The 23,769-nt window shown below is 46.2% G+C and overlaps 1 protein-coding gene across 8 annotated transcripts in view; it reads left to right on the top strand.

The window, feature by feature from the left end:
- PTH1R (parathyroid hormone 1 receptor) overlaps window positions 1-23,769 on the top strand; it is a 142,807-nt gene that overhangs the window by 75,944 nt on the left and 43,094 nt on the right. For all 8 annotated transcript variants that reach the window (XM_068934051.1, XM_009684146.2, XM_009684145.2 and 5 more), the window contains 2 exons: window positions 18,747-18,857; window positions 19,903-20,021. In XM_068934051.1, the coding sequence (XP_068790152.1) occupies window positions 18,747-18,857; window positions 19,903-20,021 (230 nt within the window). The remainder of the gene's footprint in view (window positions 1-18,746; window positions 18,858-19,902; window positions 20,022-23,769) is intronic.

Raw genomic sequence — 23,769 nt, 5'->3', positions numbered from 1 at the left:
GCCTACCTTGGGATTTGGTGACATCAACCAGCTGGTCTTGCTCTCACACCCTAGTTACTAGGCCTTCTACGAGACCATTAGCATTTTATATCGATCTCTCTCTTTGATTAGCAAGAGTGGTGTTGATAGGGCTGGGGAGGCAGTGACTGCAAAAGAACAAGTGAGCAGATGCTGGACTCTCCACCATAGTCAGTTTAGCAGAGCAAAGGAATCAAATCACGGGGCTTTGCAAACATCCCCTTGGTCCTGTTTTGAGACCTAATTCTGCAAATACAAGGCCAGCATTAGCTCTTCCACTGACTGCACAAAAAGGAATCCAAATTCCTTATCACTTAGATATTTCATGGACCCATACTGACTCCTGGTTTTGGAAAACACTATTCTGAGCTGGAGGGGCAATAAAATTCAGGCTGTCTACTTCATCCCCTATAACAAATCTCTGTTTGTGCCCAAATAGTACAGACAAAAGGGGAGATCATTATTATCTTGATGTCAATGCCCATAGCTTTAAAGAATCAAACAAATCATTAGCAATAGGTAGTTAGATCATATGAATCAGCAAGAGATCCCCTAATCTAAAGGCAGAATGGTTCCTAACCAAACTTTCTCCCAAAGACCCGCAGGGGACTCACACTAGCACATCACAAACAAGGAATTAAGTTGCCGGAGTGTCTCTAATCTGCAAAAGAGTTGATGCTTGCAGATTTTGCAAGATCTAGAAAAGATTTTCCCATCTTGCAAAAGAGCCTCCATCCAGAGATTTTAGGCTGCAGAAGCACCCTTGGGTGCATGACGTGACAAAGCCAAGGGTTGGTTTGTGAACAGGCTAACTGAACCTTATTTTGTGGTATGCCCATTCCTTCGTGCTCTAGGAACCTAGGAAATGAATGGTTTTACATGCTCTTGTGGGATGAGGGGTGACAGAACAAAAGGCCATAATCTGCACGGCATTAGCTCTAATGCAATTCATTGCTTGGCTAAGGCTCATGAGCTTAGTCTCTTTGCAAGGGCTTCAGAGCCCAGGGTTAAAAAGTGTTCAAGTCCATTCCTCCTTTGATGATATGGAAACAGGGGCCTGGTTTCTATTTGTGCTAATCACCCAAGGATGCATACGGCTGTGCCCTTCTCAGCCAGATGGAGGACCTAATCCCGTTGCCTGTTCCCTCACTGCAGTACCAAAAGAAAAGGCTTGGGAAGGGCAACACATTTTTCTGCTCACAAGATGCACCAGCCTCAACTTGCAGACAGAATTTACGGGGGCACAGGAACCCTGACTTGGACAACGTGAATCCTGGGTGGCCACCCCAAACCTTCAGGCAGTCTCCTGTGATACTGTGCAGAGCATTTCTGAAGAGTGGCACCTGGGTGGCAGAAAAACTGTCTCTTCTAACTTCCTGGGAGGACTTGGGTTGCATTGCCACCCCTCCAGGTCTGCTTTCTGCCCTCTCTTTGGATTTTCAGCAGTGCGGGGCAAAGTTTGTCTCTCACAATGTGTTTATATTTTGGCTTGGCAAGACCTGGCCTTCCCTGAAAGTTCTGATGGAGCAGCCAAGGACTCACTTTTATCTTTGAATTGAGACAAGCCTAGCTGAGAGGCATGTTTGCAGAGTGCGGGGAGCAGAGCACCCGTTGACCTGGAGTGATTTATTGATCTGATTGGAAATCAAAGGGCTGAAGAGAACAGGCACAGCCCAGCCTCTTAAAACACACACACACACACGCACACACCTGCCTCCCACCTGTCTTCAGCCTTTGATCACAGACTGAGTTTAGGATTGCTATTTAGATGAACCGCTTATCGCTTAGGCAGTAGTATGACATAATTACTGTTCATTAGAATGGTAGTGCAGCACAGAAATGGGTTACCTGGATAGGTGGTGGAATTTCCATCTGTAGAGGTTTTCAAGGCTTGTCTAGAGGAAGCCATCACTGACCTGATCTGGTGCTGGCTTTGAGTAGGAGGCTGGACAAGAGATGTTCCTGCCACTCAGAATTTCTATGATTCTATGGTTAACCCTGAAAAGGGAGCTGGAGATATCTTCCATTAGTTCTGCTTCACTTTGTCTGAAAGCATTGAAAAAGACACTGGAAGAAGAACTGGATTTCAACTGCTCAACTTATGACCTGCTTGTAGAGGAAAATTCTTACTGGCAGAGGTTGCAGGAAAGGAGGCCTTCAATCCCCACAGCTGTTATAAATCTGCTTTCCACTGGACACTTACACAAGCTCTGTGACAACTAGTGAGGACTGTTTTGCAGCCTGATGGCTGGCTCGAACGTCTCTGCTGCGGCGTTTAGTCCTGCAGCCCTGAACATTCAAGGTTAAAGCTTGTAGAATGGAGCCAGAAGAAGACTTCGAGAGACACACCCATTGCCACAGGCACGTGTGGACACTTCCCTCTGGTGACTCTCTAAGCCATGGGGAAGAGGGACGTGCATCTCTGCAGGCGGGCTCTGCTTCTCCAAGGATCTTTCTGAGTACCTTTTCCAGCAAACCTGCCCTCCTCAACACTGTGAGTTCATACCCAGATTTGAGTCTTGTCTCATTTCTTAGGCAAGGAGAAGATGGAGGCCCGTGGGCTCCTAACTGCATGTCACGTCTGGAACTGGCCCTACAGGGCATCTCTACAGCAAGGGGTGATTTCAGCACAAGCATATGTCCTTGATGAGACATCCCTTGGCTAGCAAGGGATGAGCAGATGTGAATCACGGTGACGGAGATGCTAAGAACCTATGTGCATGCAGAGAAAGCACTGCTTCATTTGCTATTGCGTATTGCCCTTTGCCTGCAAGTATGGACAGGGCCAAATGGCAAACCAAATGGGAGATCTGATCCGCCTGAGAGTCTTTCTGGAGGAGGTTTACTTTCCAGCTCTGTCTGCTCCCCGATCTGCTGCCACATGCCTGATCTGCATCCATCGTGCAGCCACATAACACCAGGGACATCAGAGGGCAAGGAGCAGTACTAGGAAAGAAAGGTATTGTTGTAAGCAGTACTGCATGGAGCATTAACTGCTGATGGAAACCCCAGCTGACCTCTCTCCCATTGCTTTATCTCCTTGCTCCCATCCAGCTCTACATTAAGGGATGTATACAACCACTCAGTGCTGTCAGGTCTGTCCTGCAATCATTCCTGATGCTCTCCTATGTCCTTTCAAAAGAAGTTGCCAAGAAGTTGCCTGGCCGAGGGCTGTTTGGACCCTGCTTCTGTCTGGGTGTGATTGCAGCATAGTGTTGTGATTTACTCCACTCCGTAATAGTCAATGATCTATGTTTTCAGAACCAGTGAGGGAATTTGGGACACCTTGATTTTCCTGACTTTTTTTTAGATAGAAAGAAATATCACATAACCTGGCATGAAGGCTTGGTAGGGCTCATTCTTGAGAGCTGACGCACAGGGATATTCAACGCCTCACCTCCGATCTCAAAGGAGAGTCTGTGGCAGAGCCAAGATTTGGATTCTCATCTCCTTACTCTTCAGCCAGGGCACAAACCACAAACCACATTTCCTTTTGTCCTGGAATTCAAGGTGAGGTTCCACAAATTCAAGTCCAGGTGGACAGAAACTGATTAAAAGCTTTGGACAAGTCCCACTTGACTGAAACCCAAAAGTTTCGTCATCACATCTTTAAAGCCTCTGGTTTTGTTTTGAAATGAGGAAAACACATTTGAAATTTCTTGCACTGCAGTGGGTTCTCCCCCTCTTTTCACCACTTCATCACTGAGTGCACTTCATGGACTAGCTCTTTCCCTGCTACAAAGTGACAGAATCCCATTCAGTTTAGCGAGGGCAATGATTTATCTTAGATTCATTGATCTCTCCCCCAGTTCAGCACTCTGACTTACTTTTTTCCAGTCTAATAGTCTTTTTAGATTAATGTGATAAATTATTAGCAGGCCCCAAGGAAAACAGAATTTCTGAGAAATGCGTGCTTATTAAGAGATGAGAGGTAGCCCAGGTCAGTGAAGAGCCTTCATTTTGGACTGGTCTCTGCTGTTCCTTCTCTCACCTTGCAGCTACCCACTCCTAATGAGTTTGCCTGCTAATTACAGCCTTGAAATGGCTACATTAAAAATTATAAGCAAAGAAGATGCGCTATGGGAGGAATTTGTGAGTCCAGCACCACTGGTTGCCCCTGAGAGACTTGAACTAGAAAGAGATTTCGAGGAGCAGTTTTTTGTGCATCACTATTCCAGTACAGGCTTGGAGACTCACATACCAGTGCTGGCTCTTTGACTGGAAAATGTGATCCTGCCTATGCATGGACTCCATTAGCTCTTCCCTAGGAAGCAGCCAGCCCAGTAGAGATAAGTGTCGTGAATCGAGCTCTGCCGTCCTCTTGAAGCAGGCTCTGGTCTGTTCCATTTGGCATTAACCTTTTCCCTTTGCTGATTTTACTGGCTCAGTTTTATTAAACCCACAGATTTCTTCAGCCTGCATGATTAGGCATTATTCGCAAGTGTCATGTGCCTCTTGGTGCAATGCCAAATGGCAACAGGCTCCAGGGCTGCTCCTATCAAAGTGCTTCTCCTGGTTTCACATCTGTGAAGCAAAAAGTCCATACATGGAGCCCGAACAGGGCCAACAAGTTGTTGCGCAGTTCTCCCGATCAACCTGTAACCTCATAGGCCCTGCCAACACTGGCTTCGTCTTTTTGCCAGGCCTGATTTTAGTATAGTTCCAGCTACTAAAAATGGCCTTAAAAATTGGCTAGTAGACCTAGAACTTGAACTGGATGTTGCGAAAAAAGGAAAGGGTTGATGGGAGCATAGAGAGTATCTGTGTTCACCCTTCCTGTAGAGAGTGGAAGGGCTGTTCATTGTCTTTCTTGGGTTTAACTTTCCTCTTATCCCTGACCCAAGCCCTGAGAGACGAGGCAAACAGCTGCAAACTGGAGTATTTAAATATATTTTCTACCCTCAGCTACCATGGCTCAGCAATATCTTGTTCAGCTGAAATAAGCTGGATGCAATTTAACTAGAGCCATACCTAAGTTCTGTTCTGAGAAAGGTTATAGGGACTGAGCAGCGTTAGTTCCTCTGACTCTTACCAAGAGGGAAGCATAGACTCACCAAGCATTTCTGGGGTGTGAGGAACATATGGCTTCTAGATGAGTGATTGCTACCGTGGCAGATAGCCCAAAGGAAAGTCTTAGCAAAAAAAAAGGCAAACAATCGATATAAATTTTAGATTCCTTCAGTGGCAATGAACCACTATTTAGGAGTAAAAACTCCAAGTTCCTCCCCTTTTTTTTTCCCTAACAACATTATCTTTGGTTAGTTAAAAGGTAGCTGATACAGGATGAAAGCCCTACAGTCCTCTTAGGAGAGACTATGCATCTCCCCCTAGAGACCTCCCAGGTGTATTTCTGAGCCTGAGAACCTGCCGTGGGCTCTAGTCCAAGCTGAACTGGGGTGAAACAGAGGCAGCAGCCTATGTGGACCTGTCCATGGGGATGCTGGGCTAAGCACAGCCACCTACCAGTCCAGTGTACCTCCATGCAGCCCTGCTTCAAGATATGTTCTCCATCTGCCATTTTTGGCTAAAGCACTGAGAGAGAGAGACCCCCACAAAAAAAGAAAAAAAAAAAATCCACACACATACAACTGTCTCCACAAGCATTTGGCTTTCTTTCTTCTTTTCTCTTTTCTTTTTCCTTCTTTTTTTAAATTTAGTCTCCAGATGAAAGCCTTTCAGAAAGAACAGGAAACCCTAGAATTTCTCTTCTACGTACATAAATATTACATTTCAGCCATGGTGGGCAGCCTGATGCCACCCCAAAGTTAAACCTGGAAGGGGATGAAGTGAAATTCCCAGCCATAAGCCATCAGACCTGATTTTTTTTTTTTTAATCCATGAATTAAAAGCCTGTCTTGCCCTGGTTTGGAAAAGGAGATGGGACATTTTGTGGGGGAAGAGAGATTTTTACACAAACCTGTTATTAGCGAAGGCCATCGGCAGTCCTTTCTCAGTGTCCTAGGTGTTGCAGCTTGCCTTGAAATGGCTTGTTTTTTTAAAAAATAAACCTCTCATTTGCTACAGAAAAGGGTTATTTTTAGTTAAGAAGCCATGCATATTTATCCAAGGTATGTGAGTTGCCCGCCTGCGTTTATGGCTCCATTGTCCCTAAAGGACCCATCCACAAGCCCAGACTCTCTTTGGGCTCGCAGAAGTGCAGAGTCTGCTTCAGGTTTTCTCTCCAGAGACTCAGCCACCGTCCCCTCATCACCCAGCCTGCCAAGGTCTCCTTGGAGGATACGAGTAGCCTCAGGTATGCTGGAAGTTAAGGGGAGACAAAGGCATCTAGGACACTCAAGATTTGTCCTACACACCCCAGACCTGTGTAAACCCCACATGTCCTCCCTCTTTCTCTAGCTTCTCCCCGCTTCTGCTGTCAGTCTGAGCGGCTCAGCAAGGCAGGGCCAGGGCATGGGCTCAAATATTGTCCTGCAGTCAACCAGACTGCCCCTTGCTAGCACCCTCCTGGCACAGTTTTGGCCTGGGACTGCCGTCACTGCCCCAGTGGACACTGCTTGGGGGCCAGTATGCGCCAGGAGTCCTTTTCAGCTGACAGCACAGACGAGACCACTCTGTTGGAGTGTGGATGAGGGGAGGTTGGACACATGGATGTGAGCCGTGCTGTGCCACTCAGCCTGCAGGGCCTGAGAACAGGCTACGGTCTATTTTATTAATTACTGTGGATGTAATCAGTGAGTCTTGGTCAGGTCTTGTTTTTTCCATTGCATCTGCGGTTCTTGGATGGGTCAGAAGTTAGCTGAAGCCCTACGGAGAGGTGCCTTCTCCCACCACGTCCATCCGCTACAGCTAATGTTCAAGTCAGTAGGCCTTGATGACTTGCAAGCGTTGGTAGCTCACTCTTCCCATCTGGCTACTTGCCAACCTGTGCCTGAGTTAGAGCTAGCAAGAAACAAGAAGTATTGACACCTGGCCTCTTCCTGCAAAAATTTATGGGCCAAGGCCTTCCCATCCCAATAAGGAACGTCTGCTGAGCAGGTATACAGGTCTTGCAATGCACAGGACAAACAGGTCACAAGAGCTACAGTAGCCATAAATGTACCGTGAGTGAGATATGTATAGTAATGTAGAGAAAGAGTGAATGAGCAGCATGTAGGAGCAGATAGTTTGCAATACTACTTATCACGTTTATTTCTACACTTATTTTTAATGATTGATGTGACCGGCACAATTCCCTCCGGAAGAGCTCTGGAGGGTTTTAGAAGAATTAGGCACACTGGAATGAGAAAAAGGGGTTGCCTGGGCTGAGCCAGACCAGTACTGCCACATCAGGTTTCATTAGCAGGGGTGTTAAGGTGACGTTTCATCTTTTGGGATGCAAGGGCAGAGTGGGGACAGGCTGCATGTGGAATGAGCTGGTGATGGCTAGGTGGCTATGTTGTGTTGACAGTTGGCCAGTAGCACTCATCATCTTGTGGCTTTCCCACTCTGCCTAGGGACAACGTGTGACTTGGAACAGCCCCTGCTGCTCCACGCATCCTTCCCTTTCAAAGTCCAGTTCCTTCAGCGCTGAGCACGCAAGGGACATTTTGCCCATTAAGCCACGGTGTGTAGCCCAGCGAAGGTCTCTGAGTAATAACATGCAGGACTTGCACACGTCCCTCCCCTCTCCTTGCCCTCTTCTCCTGCTGGCCGATACACAGTATCCATACGCACACAGAGGTGTTCACAGAGGCATGCACTGGCATGGGATGCACCATGCACAAGTCCGCGGAAAGGCACTGCAGCACTATGTCCCCAGCTATCCATTTGAACGCCCTGGGACGCACGCAGAGGATCTTTCCCCAAAAGAGGCATGCACTCCACCTGCATTGCACAATAGAGATCAACAAACATATTCCTCTTCCTATATACAGTCCCACCTACAGATCTGTACATATATGCATTCAGACACACACAAGCTCTGACAGCCACACTTGGAATAATCTGCTGCACCAGACAAACACCCCCCATGCAGAGGCACAGCCCATCCAGCCCTCCCTTTTTCCCCCCTCCTGCCCCAAAATGCTGGGTCATTTTTTTGGTTGCTCCTCCCTGCCTGTTTCCAATCCACCAAATGTCCTTCCCGTAATAGAGTGACCACAATTGCACACCGTATTCCAAATGTGGTCTCCCTGGTGCCTTACATGGTGCCAGAATAAGTCGGGTTGATTTATATTCCATACCCCTAGATAAACACCTCGAGACCATGTTTGCATTTATCCAGCTGCCAAGCAGCCTCGCAGATGGTTTTAATGTGTTCTCCACATGCATGCACTGCTTGCATAGAAATCGGCATTGAGACTAGGGGGAAGGAAAGGAGGGAGGAGGCATGGGAAACATAGCAGGCAGGAGAGAATAGCCCTCATTGCACCCAGGGGATGCAGACTGGGCAATGAGCACGCATGGCCCGAAAGTGCCTCTCTCGCCCTCTCGCCTCAACTGGAGCAACCTGCAACATGCTGGGTTTTCCGACTAGGTTCTGGTGGGCAAACAGAGATGAAGAAAGGGGCTGTGTCGTGCAAAATGTGATACGCATGTGATGCAGCCCTTTCACAAAGCACACTGTGACTGGCCTTTCTACCTCCAGACGGCAAGTCCCGCAGGAGTGACATCTCAGTGTTTGCTTCCTCCCTCCTGAATACCATATTGGCTTGTAATAATGGCTGTAATTTCCATACTATATTGGCTTGTAATAATGGCTACAATTTCCATGCCCTGAGATTTCAACCTTCAGGGAGTAAGGAGAGCTGCCAGGCACATCTGTTCTAAAACTACGGTAATCTGTACTTCTCTAACTACTCTGTAGGACTGTACTACTGTAAGGGAGTATTCAGGACAGCCCAGGCAACTGTAAGATGAATGGATACACTATAATAGTAACCTTCAGACACCTCAGGTACTGAGACTCATGGAAGAGTTTACAGTCTAGCCAGAGAAAATGGGCAAAGACTGACTGTAATAAAATGGCATGCAGAAGCAGAAAAATAAACCACATTTTTGACTTGGGAGGAATATAGGGACGTTGTCAGAGTGTGCAGGGATGCGACAAGGAAGGCTAAGGCCCAGTTGGAATTAAATCTGGCAAGGGATGTCCAGGACAACAAGAAGGGGTTCTTCAAATACATCAATAGCAAAAGGAAGACTAGGGAAAACGTGGGCCCGCTGCTGAATGGGGCGGGTGCCCTGGTGACGAAGGATACAGAGAAGGCAGAGTTATTGAATGCTGCCTTTGCTTCCGTCTTCACTGCTAAGGCCAGTCCTCAGGAATTCCAGACCTTGGAGACAAGAGAGGAAGGCTGGAGAAAGGAAGACTCTCCCTTGGCAGAGGAGGATCAGGTTAGAGATCTTTTGTCCAAACTTGACACCCACAAATCCATGGGCCCCGATGGGATGCACCCACGAGTGCTGAGGGAGCTGGCGGATGTTATCGCTAGGCCTCTCTCCATCCTCTTGGAAAGGTCCTGGAGATCAGGAGAGGTGCCTGAGGACTGGAAGAAAGCCAATGTCACGCCAGTCTTCAAAAAGGGCAAGAAGGAGGAGCCAGGAAACTACAGGCCTGTCAGCCTCACCTCCATCCTGGGAAAGGTGATGGAACAGCTCCTCCTGGAGGTCCTCACTAAGCATATGGAGGACAAGAAGGTGATCAGGAGTAGTCAGCATGGATTCACCAAAGGGAAATCGTGCTTGACCAATCTGATAGCCTTCTATGACGGAATGACTGGCTGGGTAGATGAGGGCAGAGCAGTGGATGTTGTCTCCCTGGACTTCAGCAAGGCTTTTGACACTGTCTCCCATCACATCCTCCTAGGTAAGCTCAGGAAGTGTGGGCTAGATGAGTGGACGGTGAGGTGGCTTGAGAACTGGCTGGATGGCCAAGCTCAGAGGGTTGTGGTGAATGGTGCAGAGTCAAGCTGGAGGCCTGTAGCTAGCGGTGTCCCCCAGGGGTCAGTCCTGGCTCCAGTCTTGTTCAATGTATTCCTCGATAACCTGGATGAAGGCACAGAGTGCACCCTCAGCAAGTCTGCTGGTGACACTAAACGGGGGGAGGAGTGGCTGACACACCAGAAGACTGTGCTGCCCTTCAGAGGGACCTGGACAGGCTGAGGAGCTGGGCGGAGAGGAACCTCATGAAGTTCAACCAAGGCAAGTGCAAGGTCCTGCACCTAGGCAGGAATAACCCCATGCACCAGGACAGGCTGGGGGTTGACCTGCTGCAAAGCAGCTCTGCCGAGAAGGACCTGGGTGTGCTGGTGGACAACAAGTTGACCATGAGCCAGCAGTGTGCCCCTGTGGCCAAGAAGGCCACTGGTCTCCTGGGGTGCATGAGGCAGAGTGTTGCCAGCAGGTGGAGGGAGGTGATCCTGCCCCTCTCCTCAGCCCTGGTGAGGCCTCACCTGGAGTGCTGTGTCCAGTTCTGGGCTCCCCAGGACAAGAGAGACATGGCACTCCTGGAGAGAGTCCAGCGGAGGGCTACCAAGATGATTAGGGGACTGGAGCACCTCTCCTAGGAAGAAAGGCTGCGAGAGCTGGGCCTGTTGAGCCTGGAGAAGAGAAGATTGAGAGGCGATCTCATCAACGTGTACAAGTATCTGAAGGGGGAGTGTCAAGAGGATGAGGCCAGCCTCTTCTCCGTGGTGCCCAGCAACAGGACAAGAGGCAACGGGCAGAAACTGAACCACAGGAAGTTCCATCTGAACCTGAGAAAAAACTTCTTGGCTGTGAGGGTGACAGAGCATTGGAACAGGCTGCCCAGAGAGGGAGTGGAGTCTCCTTCCCTGGAGATATTCAAAAGCCGTCTGGACGTGATCCTGGGAAATATGCTCTAGAGGACTCTGCTTGAGCAGGGAGGTTGGACTAGATGATCTCCAGAGGTCCCTTCCAACCTAAAAGATTCTGTGATTCTGTGATTCTGTGACTTAAAGCATTACCCCTGACCAGCATATTGCAATTGAAAGTGGTGAACCATGTCATTCGGTGCCTTTCACTGGGATGCTGGTAACTTCTAGTTAGACAGCAAACTGACAAAGCCCCAAATGCCTCTTTCTTCTCAAACCGCTTATTTAGTGGTGGTGGTACCTCCTCTGCAGAGCTGGACGAGAAGAAGCTGTCTGCTGGAGACCTGAGTTCTAGTCTCTGCTCCACCACAGCCTTGAGAAGACAGTGAATGAAAGCAACATTTAGCACTGTGTCTCCCAGCACACATACCTTAGACTGAAGATGGTATTTCAGTGAGGGCCTTGTTCCCTAAACCCTTGTGATTGACTTCAGCCGAAGTTTTGGTTGAAGTTTTTATATATATTTATATAGGGCATAAGAAGTGTGCAGTACTAGATGCCACCTTTGCTATCCAAAAAAGTCTTCCATGAATAATAGGACCAAGAAGTGATGGGGAACCCAAGGGTGTTGTTTGGTGTCAGGTTATCCAGGAAGAACCCGACTGAAACAGGGTTTCTGAGAGTGAGGCCTTCAGGGAGCTGGGAAGACAGGCTGAGAAGGGAAGAAAAGAAATAGCCTTACAGGAAATGCGTCTGGAAACTAGAGGAGGCAGCCGTTTCGTAGTGCAGAGGCGCCATGGCAGAATGAGAAGCTGAGCTCTGCTCTTGCTCAGCTTATCTTGTGGAAGTAATGAGAGTGTCTCAAAACTAGGTGATGAGAGTATTACAATTGCATACAGAAGCAGTTGTGTCAGCATTTTGTGCCTAGGAAGGGAAGGAAGGAGTAATTTGGGCTGTTTGGAAGTGATCTTTGGAAATAATTGCCTAAGGTAAGTAAGAGGATTTCTGAGATCTGGAGGAGTACAGCCGCCTGAGGTGTCTTTGGGAAACGCAAGTAACTCTGCTAATGAGGATCACATCGGAACATTCATTTTTACGTTATTGTTATGCCAAGGTTTGAGACAGCAGCAACAGGATGTTGCAAGGTAGGATCAAGATGCACTGACCTGTCCAAGGACCAGGATGGCAATAGAGCTCAAAGAGTTCAGCTAGAGGAGGAGTCTGTGTTTGATACAGTGCTCTCCTCCTAGCCCCTCTAATGCCATAGCCTCAGTTTCCTCTAACAAGGTGACATCTTAAAATCACCTAGGAACATGAATCCTGCTCTCTTCCCAGGGGCTCATCCCAAACATGACTCATCTGAAGGACAGAAACTTTCTCTGAATGTCTCATACAAGCTTTGTTCTCTGACAGTTTAAACCAGTTTATTTTTCCATCATCCTGCACTTTTGCAGGTCAATCCATTCATAATGTTTACCAACAGGGTGAGAAAAATCTTTCGTATTCTTTCTTGTTGGAAAGCAAACCAAGCTTCTTAACCTCCTCCAAGGCCACCAATGAAATCTTCCAACATTATTAGTCCTTCACTACCACTGGAGGGTTTTTTTTTTCCTGTTCCTCTTCTACAAAGGAATGCATGAGCACTGTCACAGAGAGGTTATTTTCTTTCACTAGTAACAAGGAGGTCTCGGGACTTGTGATGCTTCTTCTAACAAAATATGATGGGGTAAGGAAATAGAATATGTTTTAGGAGGCACAGGTTCAATTCTTACCTCTGCAGCTGACTTCTACCAGTCTCATACACCTTTCTATAGCACCTTTGATCGCTGTGTAGTCAGGAAGTGTGGGGAGAGGGGGCAGTTTTGAACTTGTATAGATTAGTGATTGAAACCCAGTGAGAGAAAGCATGATTCTCTCCCCATTGCCTGCAGAATTTGGGGGGCTGGCAGTAGCAGGGGCCACAGGACTTCAAGCCAAAGCAGCTGGCCCCATGAACCTGTCCTCACTTTGCGACAGCCACACAGAGGATCTTCTGCTTGGATTCAGTAAGCTCCTAGATGGGCTTGCTGAACCCATCAGAAGAGCTTAAGCTAACACGGGTCCCAACCCTTAGGTGCTTTGGGTAATGAGGTTGACCTCAGGGAGGGCGAGGAACAGTCAGCATGTGATGTCGGCATGTCAGCGCAGTCTCCGGGGCAAATCACTGAACTTCGCTTTCTTCACAAGTACAGTCACTGTGTGTCCCTAACCTTGCATCAACTAAGGAAACACAAAGGGAGGCACAAGGCGTCTGCAGAGCCTCCAGAGAGGAAAAAGGTATTGTCAGTACTGGCAAAACCAACATAAATGCGGCTCAACCCCTCCCTGGGTTGGGGTGCAGACTGGGCTGCCTCTGGAGAGCTGTCAGGATCGCCCTGGGAAGCAGGACAGGGCTCTGCGATGACTGCAGCCCCTTGTCCCTCAATTGGATAATGTTGGAGCAGCGTACCGCCTGTGATGCCCTCAGCAGGGTTGTGCCCTGCCTCACTTCCAGCCCCTCAGGGTATCCTCCAAGAGTCCTTTCTTCAGCATTGAGGTGGTCAGGGATGTTCTGTAAACACGAGAAGCTCCAATGCCATTCCCACCCTCCCTGTTGTCAGCCTGGTAACCCATAAGTGTTCGCAGCTATGGCTCTGAATTCAGAGGACCTACTCTGACACACGTGCAGCTACTCTGAGACACAGACCGTATCCTCAGTTCAGTGTTGCCCGAGTGACCGATACCTGCTGGGCACATCCAAGATACACTTAGGATGTGCGATATGTATGAGATTTATTTGTTTTCTTAAAGTTTATGAATTCCTGTTGTCTTACATCTTCAGTGAATTCTACTATTTCTTCCAAAGAAATTTTTAGCATTTCCAGCTCTCTTGGAACATACAGCCTTGCATCCCAAACCTGCCCACCTGCATTGATCCAAACAGCACACTTGAACCCTCAAACTATTTTTCACTAGAAAAAGCCTTCAAGAGCTTTTCGGTCAGCATTTACAATAAAATGGGCCCCTTCTGGTTATCTGTGCTTACCAAATATCATTAACAACGTCTCAGGAAAGACTTACTTATTTTTAGCATGCCAAAAGCACACTACTTGCAGGTGGTGGATTTTTATTTTTTTAATGACAAGTTATAAAAAAAGGTCGTAAAAGAGGATTCCTTCTTCTTCTTTTTTTTTTTTTTAAGTAAAGCCATCAGGAAAAGTTGTCAGCTTGTGGACATTTTTATTGTTTTCCTCAAACTCTTCACCATTTTTCAGATTTCTTCTTGTAATTGAGTGTAGATCTCTTTTGAGAATTGACCAAGAGAAGAGGAAAATAGCAGAGTGAAGCCAAGTTGTTAGTACTGTTAATATTATTATAAACCAAGAAAAAATGTTTGGAGGAAATATTTGGGAAACAAAAAAACAAAAAGTCTTGTTTTGATTCCAGCACAATACCAACGGAACATACAGTATTTTTCCTCCCCATTTTTTCTACCAGCTCTGCTTTTAAATGGTCTCTAGAGTGAGTAAAACAGGAGAATGTCAGAGGCAGAAGATGCAGAATTTGGTCCCAAGCGTTACATCAGTGGTCTTAGTGTAATGAAAGCAATAGTAAAGGTCACACGTGGCTGTGCAGATCAGAAGGGACGGTGGGGTGAAGTGGGAAGGGAAGGATGTGGCTTGCAGGTCTGAAGGATGGGGGTACTAAAGGTAGGAGTGAGAGAAAGGCAGTGGGGCTCATGTCGGGGACAACATGTGGGATCCAGAGAAAGAAATAGCTTTTGGCTGCATGAAAAACGAGGAATGTGGCTCCAGCCGTCAGCAAGTGTGGCTGGTCCTGGCTTCAGTTAATATTTCCATTTGAAAAATGTTTTCCAAGTGTCTCAGTGCTCTAGCCAGTGCAAGAGCTCCGCGAGTCGCTCTGCCACCAGCAGGTCTGGGGGCACCTGGCTTGCTCCGTGCGTGTCTCTCCAGCTCCCTCCCTGCAACGTAAAAACTCTCCTCCTGGTGCATTTCCTCCCCCTACTCCTGGGCTGCCCTGGGTGGGCACAAAAATGCCACTCTGTGCCCAATTTTGTTCTCTGCATGTGCCAGCGCACTGGCCAGGCCGCGAATGCAGGTGACCAGGTGGAAGCTGCCAAATGCTCCCTGGCCCTTCGATGCCTCCTCTGCCACCAACCTCAATGAAATCTGCAGGAGGGAAACGGTGACTGAGATTTCCACCCTCCTTTTGGAATTGGCTGAAACGGGGCAATGGTTCTACCAAGCATGGAGCAAGGAGAGGAATGTAGGGGGTGAAGGACACGTGGAAAACAGATTTAAGATGGTTCGCTGTTTCATGACGGTTCATGGCAATGAACCTTTCTGCCTTCTCTGGGGAGACTCAGATGCCTTCTGAAGACTGAATCTCACCAAATCTTCATATGGCCTTACTGAGTCCGTGACACAGTTGAATATACTGGAGCAGTGGAAGATTTCAGATGTAGCGAGAGGTGGCAAAGAGAATCTTTTTGCGGATTTTGGGGGCAGCTGACGTCTCCCCAGACTGCTCAGGGGAAAACGCAGCAGTTCTAGTTTTCAATGTGTTTCCTTCTCAGTGTCTTCAGCCCGCTAAGTTTTTCGTTTTGTTTTGCCTTGGGTTTTTTTTTTTCTTGGTTAAATTACCCGAAATGAAATAACTGCCTGCTCTGTTACCCAGTAAGCATCAGTTTCCTTTTGAATGGAGTACCTTGCAAATGTGGGGGGGGGGGGTGTACAGCGTGAGGAGGAAGTACCATGAGATATGTTTTGAAATAAATATTTTCCAGACAAAATTTACCCTATCATGTTGAATGAAACTGCTTAAAGATGAAGGCTGAGCTTTGCAAGTCATTCTGAAAATCTTAGAAAAGTGGAAGTTTTTTCTCTCAATGTTTTCAGAGCATGACCTTTTAATCAATTTTTTTTTCTCGATGTCGTTTCAAAGCAGCCTTCATTTTCTCCCTAAACTTGTTCATTTTTTAAAAGAAAGGATTGGTTTTATTTTAAGTAAGAGGGGGCTGAATTAAATCTTCATTGATTTTCCTATCTACAAAAGGGACTCAGAGGCAACAACATTTTTTGTACCAGTCCAAGTTTTGTGGGGCTTTTTTTCTTTCTCTTTTGATCTTTCCGTAGAACTGAAAAACACATAAATTGTTTTTCATGGTGTAAGTTATCCTGCAAGATAATGACCCAGAGGGAAGGAGTTACACAGTTTTCATGAATAACAAATTTACTATCATTCTTCCCCTAATGTGACTCAAAACAAAGAACATAAAATAAACTTCTTCCTCTTTTCTATCACACCACTGCCAGGGGTTTTTAGCCCCCCTGCTCCCACTCCTAGTTAATCCTTTAGAAGATATGCAGTGATTAGTTTGGTCCTTTTCATCAACACTAAATTAAAGATAAGAAATCAGCTGACAAATGATGGGCTTTTCTGTTTTTTTTTTTTTTATGTCGTAAAATACCAGCAAACTGAATTGAGCACTGTCAGCCCCAAACCTTGAGGGCAACCACACTAGCTAAAGGTCTTTAAAGCAATCCTGGATTGTTATTTAGTCTTGTGAAAGCATACGCGTTATAAAGGATGAATTACAGTTCTCTTGAAAGATTGCTAAGGCACTAGCTTTGGTATTAATGAAACATCCTGAGATCTTGGCGGTATTCATCACTTCTTTAATAATGGAACTCTTTTGCAGGTAGGAGCAGGCTGTTCCATTTTATTTTGATTCCCACGCAATTTCTCTGCGTTAGACACTTTATACACTGCTGATAAACTCTCTGATGGGATGCCATTGGTACGGAGGGAAAAGATTGTCCTTAACGCAGAGCTAGGTAGATTCACCATTGTTTGCTTTTCATTCAAACTCGTTGCTGAAGCTGGATTTTTACCCAAGGGAGCAGTTAATGCAGCCCAGTCCAAAGGTGTATATAAGCACGTGGTTAAATTCAGGTGCGTGGTCCCCGTTGAACTCTTCAAGGGTGGGAAACCCAGCCCATGCTTGAACATACGTGTCTGAACATGAACATGCTCCCCGCATGCAACTGGGAATTTACAAATCAAAAGCTGCAGAAATTTCATCTATTGTCAAGGTGGGAGGATGTGCGAGGTAGGGGACTAGGGCTTGACTTCTCTCTTCCTAAAGTGGTGTTGAAAATGAGGTCAATTCCCACAGCTTTCGAGCAGCTCGGAGGATGTCTCAGCAGTTCTAAAGATGGACAACGGTTGACTTTGTCCCGTGCAGACTGAACAAACAGCTGATTAGGAGAGATGAGATTGTCGGGTGTGCCAGCAGCCCGTCTCCCATTGCAGTCTACTCTAAGGCTGGTGTCTCAACTGCTGGAGAGACAGGTGACAGAAACCCTGTGGGCACAGCTACCCAGAGGATGCTCCTTCCTGACCTCTATTAGCCCCTATGCTTGCGTAGGGCATGAGGCATGAGCCTTTCAACACACTTTTGCAAGAAAGAGGTGAAACTTCTCATTGTTAGGAGTTGATGGTAAGACCCGGTTAATTACTTTTCACGTTCTGAAAAACTGCAAACTGAAAATTAAAGAACCTTAAATATGTGCTTATATATTCATTAATTTTCCAAAGAAATCTTAGGAGAAAAAAAGGTAAAAGTAAAAGGAAAGAAAGGACTTTTTTCTTAGTTAGTTAGTTTCCCTGCTTTTCTTCCCGCAAGGCACATGCATCACAGATTTTTGCAAAACACAGGGGAAAGAGGGAGATGTATATGGGGGAGTGCAGGATTTCTCATGCAGGGGTATTTAAGTTTTAATCGATGAACAAAAAAGGAGATTAAGGATGATTTAAAGGAAATCCACCAAAAAAACCATCCCATCACTCCCTTCTTGAAAGATTAGGAAGTAGCAATTGGCTGGGAAAAGTGGTACAACAGACGGAGATAAACAATCCTCAGGGGATTTGTGTTCTTAAGGAAACAAAGCTCAGGTAGTCTCTCTACCTGCCCCTTCACTTTCTGCCTCCGTTGTGAAAATCAGTGACTGACTAAGGGGGCAGCGAGGGGACTGACTGAGATTAAAAGCAGTGAGGAAGCAGGGGAAAAGGCTGGGAATCTCAGCCACTGCACACTGCGTTTGACAGCGGATGGCTGGCCAACCAGCATTTGTGTGTAGCCAGCCAATTAGCATGTACACAGCTCCAAGGCAATCAACGCACAGCTCGCATCTCACACGGGATGACATCAGAGGGATGTGGTGGGAGAGGAAAGCTGAGACTATTGCAGCCATAGAAGAAAAGCATTAGAAAGGACGCAAAATTCTTCAGGATATATAGTTTGCCTCATTTTGCTGCTTAGGAAGTAAGGTCATGCAGCAGCACCTTTCTGAGAATCCTGAACTAGCAGCTCGGAGCCTCACAACAGTCTAGCCACAAGGCTGTATACCTTAGCTCCTTGGTATCCATGAGCCCAGGCTTAAACCCGTGCTGCAGTATCTAGGTCATACCAGCCAAGCTCCCTTGGGTATCTCCGGGTTGACCTGTGGACTACAGAGTACTAACGACCAAGTCTGGATGCTCATATCCTCCTGCTCTCCACTCTTCCCTCCTGCTCCATTCGCGTGTCTTCCAGCCCACAGTGGAAACTGCCTTCCTAGAAGCATTGGCCCCCGTCAGAAAGCGCTCAACTATTATCCTGTGTCGGACCACGAGCTTTTGCAATAAAACTTGGGAGAAGCTACACCTTCTCCACAAGTACCAGAGCTGTTCAGAGCTAAGCGCTAAAATGCAAGTTGCAATGATGCCCAAGAGCAGTTTTCTCAAACTAAGTCACGACATTGTTGTCTTTTTCATGGAGATCCCTCTCCTGATGCTGGGGCACAGGCGTTACTGTCAGGCCTTTACCTCTGCAGGTCAAGTGACTCCTTTTTGTGTTTGCATCTTCCGCAGATGGCTTTTGTCTTCCTGAGTGGGATGGTATTGTCTGCTGGCCTGAAGGTGTGCCGGGCAAAGTGGTGGCTATGCCATGTCCAGAGTACATCTATGACTTCAATCACAAAGGTAAGGCACTCTCCTGAATCTTGGCAAAGCCGTGTAAGCTGCACTAAGTAGGGACCTGAGAGTCTGAAGGATTAAAAACCCTCTTTAGCATCCTTTTCCTCACATGGTGATTCCCATCCAAGCTAGGAGTAAAGTTACGGAAGAGGAAGTAAAGAAACAGACACTATTTTTGTTTAATGACAACCGTATCACTCCTTCTCAGTCCCAAACAGGACTCTGCTCTGCTCATGACCTTCATGTTCCTTCCGCTGATCCCATGCTCGGCGTATCACGTGCTGAGAGAAAAGAACAACTTTATTTTTACCCCAGCAGTCACAAATATTCCACCTACAGTACCCAGACCGTAACTAGGCATTATGGACACCAATTACAGGCTTACAACTGAGTGGACTTGCATGGTTACAAACCCAGATTCGTATGCCATAACAAACTTTGGGTAGCAATACAAAGCTGCAATGTACTCTTCCCATTTATATTCTTTACTCAACTAGTTTGTTACTGGTATTGTCTTTCTAACCTCTGATCTCTGTCCAGCCCCCTATGGTGGGTATCTGAGAACAGCGCTGGTAAGCAGAACGTGTGCATTCCTCCATATCTCACTTTCCCTCAGGCCATGCATTTCTTGGCTTGCTTCTGGAGCCACAAAGTCTGTGCATATTTTTAAAAGTAATTGAAGTACATGCACTCCCTAGTGTGCTTTCAAAGCTAAAGCTTTATCTTTTCTCAGGCAAAGCTGTGCACCCAGAGACCGAAAAATCAGAGAATTAAGATTAAATGTTCCCAGTGGAGTACTGCCATCATTTTCAGGAAAAAAAAAAAAAAAAAGATATTTCAATGTTTTCTGGTTGCATGCAGTCAGTCCTGCCTTTTCTGTGAAAGACTGTGAGCCAGACCAGCTGAGCTTCAAAGCAGGCAGAAGGCATCAGGGTTGTTGGTACAGAGATAAGTTCTACCCTTGGAAGAGATTTCTCCTTTTCCGCCCAGTATGGCCAAATGGCTCTTCCGTGTTCTTGTTTCTACTCTGTCTCTCTTTTCTTTCTTGCAGGCCATGCTTATCGCCGGTGTGACTTGAATGGGAGCTGGGAGCTGGTCCCAGGCAACAACCGCACCTGGGCAAACTACAGTGAATGTGCCAAGTTCCTCACCAACGAAACGAGGGAAAGGGTAGGCAATTCGTTTGTGTCTGCAGCATGAAGCATTGGTCTCATCTGGGGCTAGCCTAAGGAGCACCGTCTCATTTTAAACCCTTGATGAGCTCTAGCTCACTATCTCCTGTTGGAAACCATATCCAAGCTTGCCAAAGGTACACCTTCATTTTGATAGGAAAATCAATTCAATTATTTGAATGGGAAATTGTCCTCAAAACAGCGAGGCTCCTTCCAGCTCCCTTGATCCCATTTGCACAGAGAGCTGAGAGAAAGTTGGAAAGGGCTGGCTCAGGGGCACTTAGAAGTTGTTGGAAATTGTGCTTGAGACCGTAGAGACTCCCTCTTCCCGGTCAGTCAACAATTTTGCTACTAGGTTATTGTTAATTATCTCACTGCCTATGCACTTGTTTCTGCTAGGGGATGCACAAACACAGAGTAAACAAATCTATCAATCAAGCCAGTAGCAACTCTGCTTCTTTAGGTATTGAATGCAGAACATCCGGATTGAAAGGTATAAGCTACAGACTCAGAGATTTTTAGCAGTCTTTTCATCGGAGATGGGTGGAGACAAAGCCCTTTCTTAATATAAAGTAACACATAAGTACCGACCTTGAATTAATTCTGGTATACTTACACTCTTGAGGCAATGACACTAGTCCAGATTTAGAAAAGGAATTAACAAACCCTTGAAAATGGAAAGGATTTGGTATGCTCCTGGGCAAAAACTGCATCTATCTATACGCCAGATCTGTAAGCCTTATTTTTACGCAAATTTAAGTGATGGAGTAGCTGGTTTCCAGTGAAACAGAAAGTTCTTACCTCTCTATCTGAGTTTAAGCCCTGCTGGGTGTCTGTAGCGCTTCTGAATGTCTCCCGAGTGCATCACTCCTTAATGCAGAAGCAATTCCTCTGCTGTCAACAGTCACCTGAGAGGATGTGATGTCCTTCTTTCACAGAGAAAGACATTTGCACCCACATGTGATTGCTGTTCTATTTCTACAGTTTGCATAGTATTTTGTAGAAATGTCTTGTTTCTCAGTGGTACTTGGAAGATGTCCTCCTTGGAGATGGTATATGATATCAGTGACCAATCATCTGCAGTAAGAGCTATTTTCGGATGGTTGGAGATAAAGATCTAACCACAAACTTCACAGTGGGAAGCAGGTTTGAAGATGACACACGCTCCCTTTGGGATTAATGTTCCTAATTTTAAATCCAGCCACAGCATAGTTTTTGTTGTTGAAGGTTCGTTGTTTTTTTTTTTTTTCCCTCAATGGTGAAGCAACGTTTGAATGAGGTGATTTAGTGAGGAAAGAGGTTATTTGGGCATCCGCATGTGTTATCTCCCAGTCAGGGAGCAGACAAGGTTACAGGGCTCAGGTACAGTTCCAACTACTTAAAAGTAAAGTGTGTTATCTCAGTGGTGGAAGATGTCTGCTTTTAGAACAAGTGTGGTGGGACACGTTTTTTCCCAGTCCACGTGGTAGAAAGCATCACTTTATTCCTAGAGGTTTCTGGAAGGTTTCTGGAACAGGTCATGGAATCCTTCAGCATCTCACTCACACCAAGAGAGCTTTACTAAGTGGCATCAGTTTCTTGACCTCTTTGAAGTCTTCTGCCCTGTCCCACCTTTCTCAGTAATGCCCCGTGGTGGAATCAGTCTGCTGCAGACCCCTCCATCTGAGCAAGTCTCCAACATTTCCTAGGAAAGGAGGCTCTTTCTTTTAAATCTCCCATGCTTCTAGCCAGTACTTGGTCAAGGTGAATCATCAGGGGAAGGGTACAGAGAAGAGTTGGCCATTCATCATCAGCATGAGAAAGAAACAAAGATCTTCTGCCCCCTGGCTGCCAAGGAAGGCTGAAAGAGAAGTCCATTGTCCTGGCTTTTATGTGTGTCTGTGTATCTGTGTGTCTGTATGTGTCGTCTGAGCATAGAGGTGGTCAATTCCCAGAAGGGGAACTTGGGCGGTGCTCCCCTGTAATGAGGGGGGGCATTAGATGAGGTGTCATAGCATGGAAGACTGGATTTCTGTTCTCAGCTCTGCCTGAAGCTTGTCATCCCAATTATTCTGTAGACATGGTCGAGTCATTTTTTACCACTATTTTTTTTTGTTCTAGCTATACAGAGGTGAATGTAATGACGCTTAGTTATAGGAAAAATAAATCCATCTTTGTTGCTTAGATTAAATGGACTACTTGGTATTGTTCAAGCAATAAATGCCCAGTGCAAAGAACACCAGAAAAAAAAACATAGCTTCTCCCAGGCTTGGAAGAGTATTTCGATGACCAAATGCCTTTCAACACCATCTATTATTAATTATTATTGTTATTATTAGCAACCTCGTATTTTCATGAGGTTGTTTTTCTCTAATCGGGCCTGCGCTTACCTCATAGGCTGATGTTGCAGGCCGTCACTTAAATTCCTTGTTTCGCAGTGCAGAGGTGGCTGTATTTTGGTGACAAGGGAACCAATGCATATACATCCACTGTGGGTCCCCGTGGACCTTCTAGTATGAAAAACAATGTGGATATAAAAGAGAAGAGGAATGACCTTATTTCTCTCAGTTGGGTGACAGCTTTCAGAGAATAAGACCTCTTGTCTTTCACACCCAAGACTGGCTCTGAAGCACTGGTGTTAATCAGCTTTCCTTTGATTTTTTTTTTTCCTTTAAGTAAATAAGTCAAGAGATGTCAGAATCAGGGAATTTGGCAGGATAGACTAGTCATCTTTAGAAAGAGATTGTTTTCTATTATTATTCCCCCATCCCGGGAAACAGCATCTTTGCATCACCAGTAACAGCTGCATTTAACCAACATTTTGAAAGGAGATCGTGGGCTGATTCTGAGTAAGACGGCGTCTTAAGAGAGGTAACCAAAGAAGCTATTAAGAAACCATGCACTAGGAAGCATTAGGGAAAAAAGTCTGTCTGTGGCTATATATATTCTGTATTGCTTCTGTATTGCTGTCTCTAGAAATAGGCATATATCTATAGATAGTTATATATATAATACAGATACACACACCTCAACAAACACCCACGTGCATGTGGGTGTACACACATATATATGTTTGTGTGTTTGTTTAGGTGTGCAGTTTTCTCCTTTTAGCCACTGTGGGATAATTATAAGATTAACTAAAGCAGCATGCAGAGGGCCCCAGAGAAAGTTTGTGTCTTTCGCTACCTTTTCCTGAAACATATAAATAGGATTATTTCACACAGAGAAGTAAGGAAACCACTTTCTGAAATTAGCAAAGTATGCTGAAGCCATCAGAGCCAGGAGAATTAACAGCTCGTAACTGCCCAGCGAGCAATTGCTTTTGGGTTGTTTTCTAAGGGAAAATTAGCACTGCTGAAGGATGCTGGATTGACAGCCCTGAAAACTGATGTCTGCTCTTTAGCCAGGGAAGCAGGTAGACTGTGGCTAGCTGTCAGAGCATGTTTCCCTAAATACCTTGCAGACATAGCATTAATGCTGCCATGAACAGCCGTCTCCTGGACATGGTAGGTCTCTAGAAGGCAACATAAAAGGGTGGAAGGAGTTCGTGGGAAGGTGTCCTAGCAGCACATCATGGGAAGATGCAGTGATTTTCTTCATGCCTTTGGGGCTATGCTGAAAAACACCACCACGCCATTGGCTGCTTCCCTGAATTCTCGTAATCTGCTTTTAAGAGACAAGGTAACCGCTCACAGGTGCAACAGAGACCACAGAAAATTTCTTTCTTGCACTCCTTCCGCAGGAGCCGTGCACGGGCAGCCCCTATC

This window comes from Struthio camelus, chromosome 2, assembly GCF_040807025.1.
Source record: "Struthio camelus isolate bStrCam1 chromosome 2, bStrCam1.hap1, whole genome shotgun sequence".
Taxonomy (NCBI): domain Eukaryota; kingdom Metazoa; phylum Chordata; class Aves; order Struthioniformes; family Struthionidae; genus Struthio; species Struthio camelus.
Note: the sequence above shows the minus strand (reverse complement) of the source record. Positions and strands in the feature narration are given on the sequence as shown.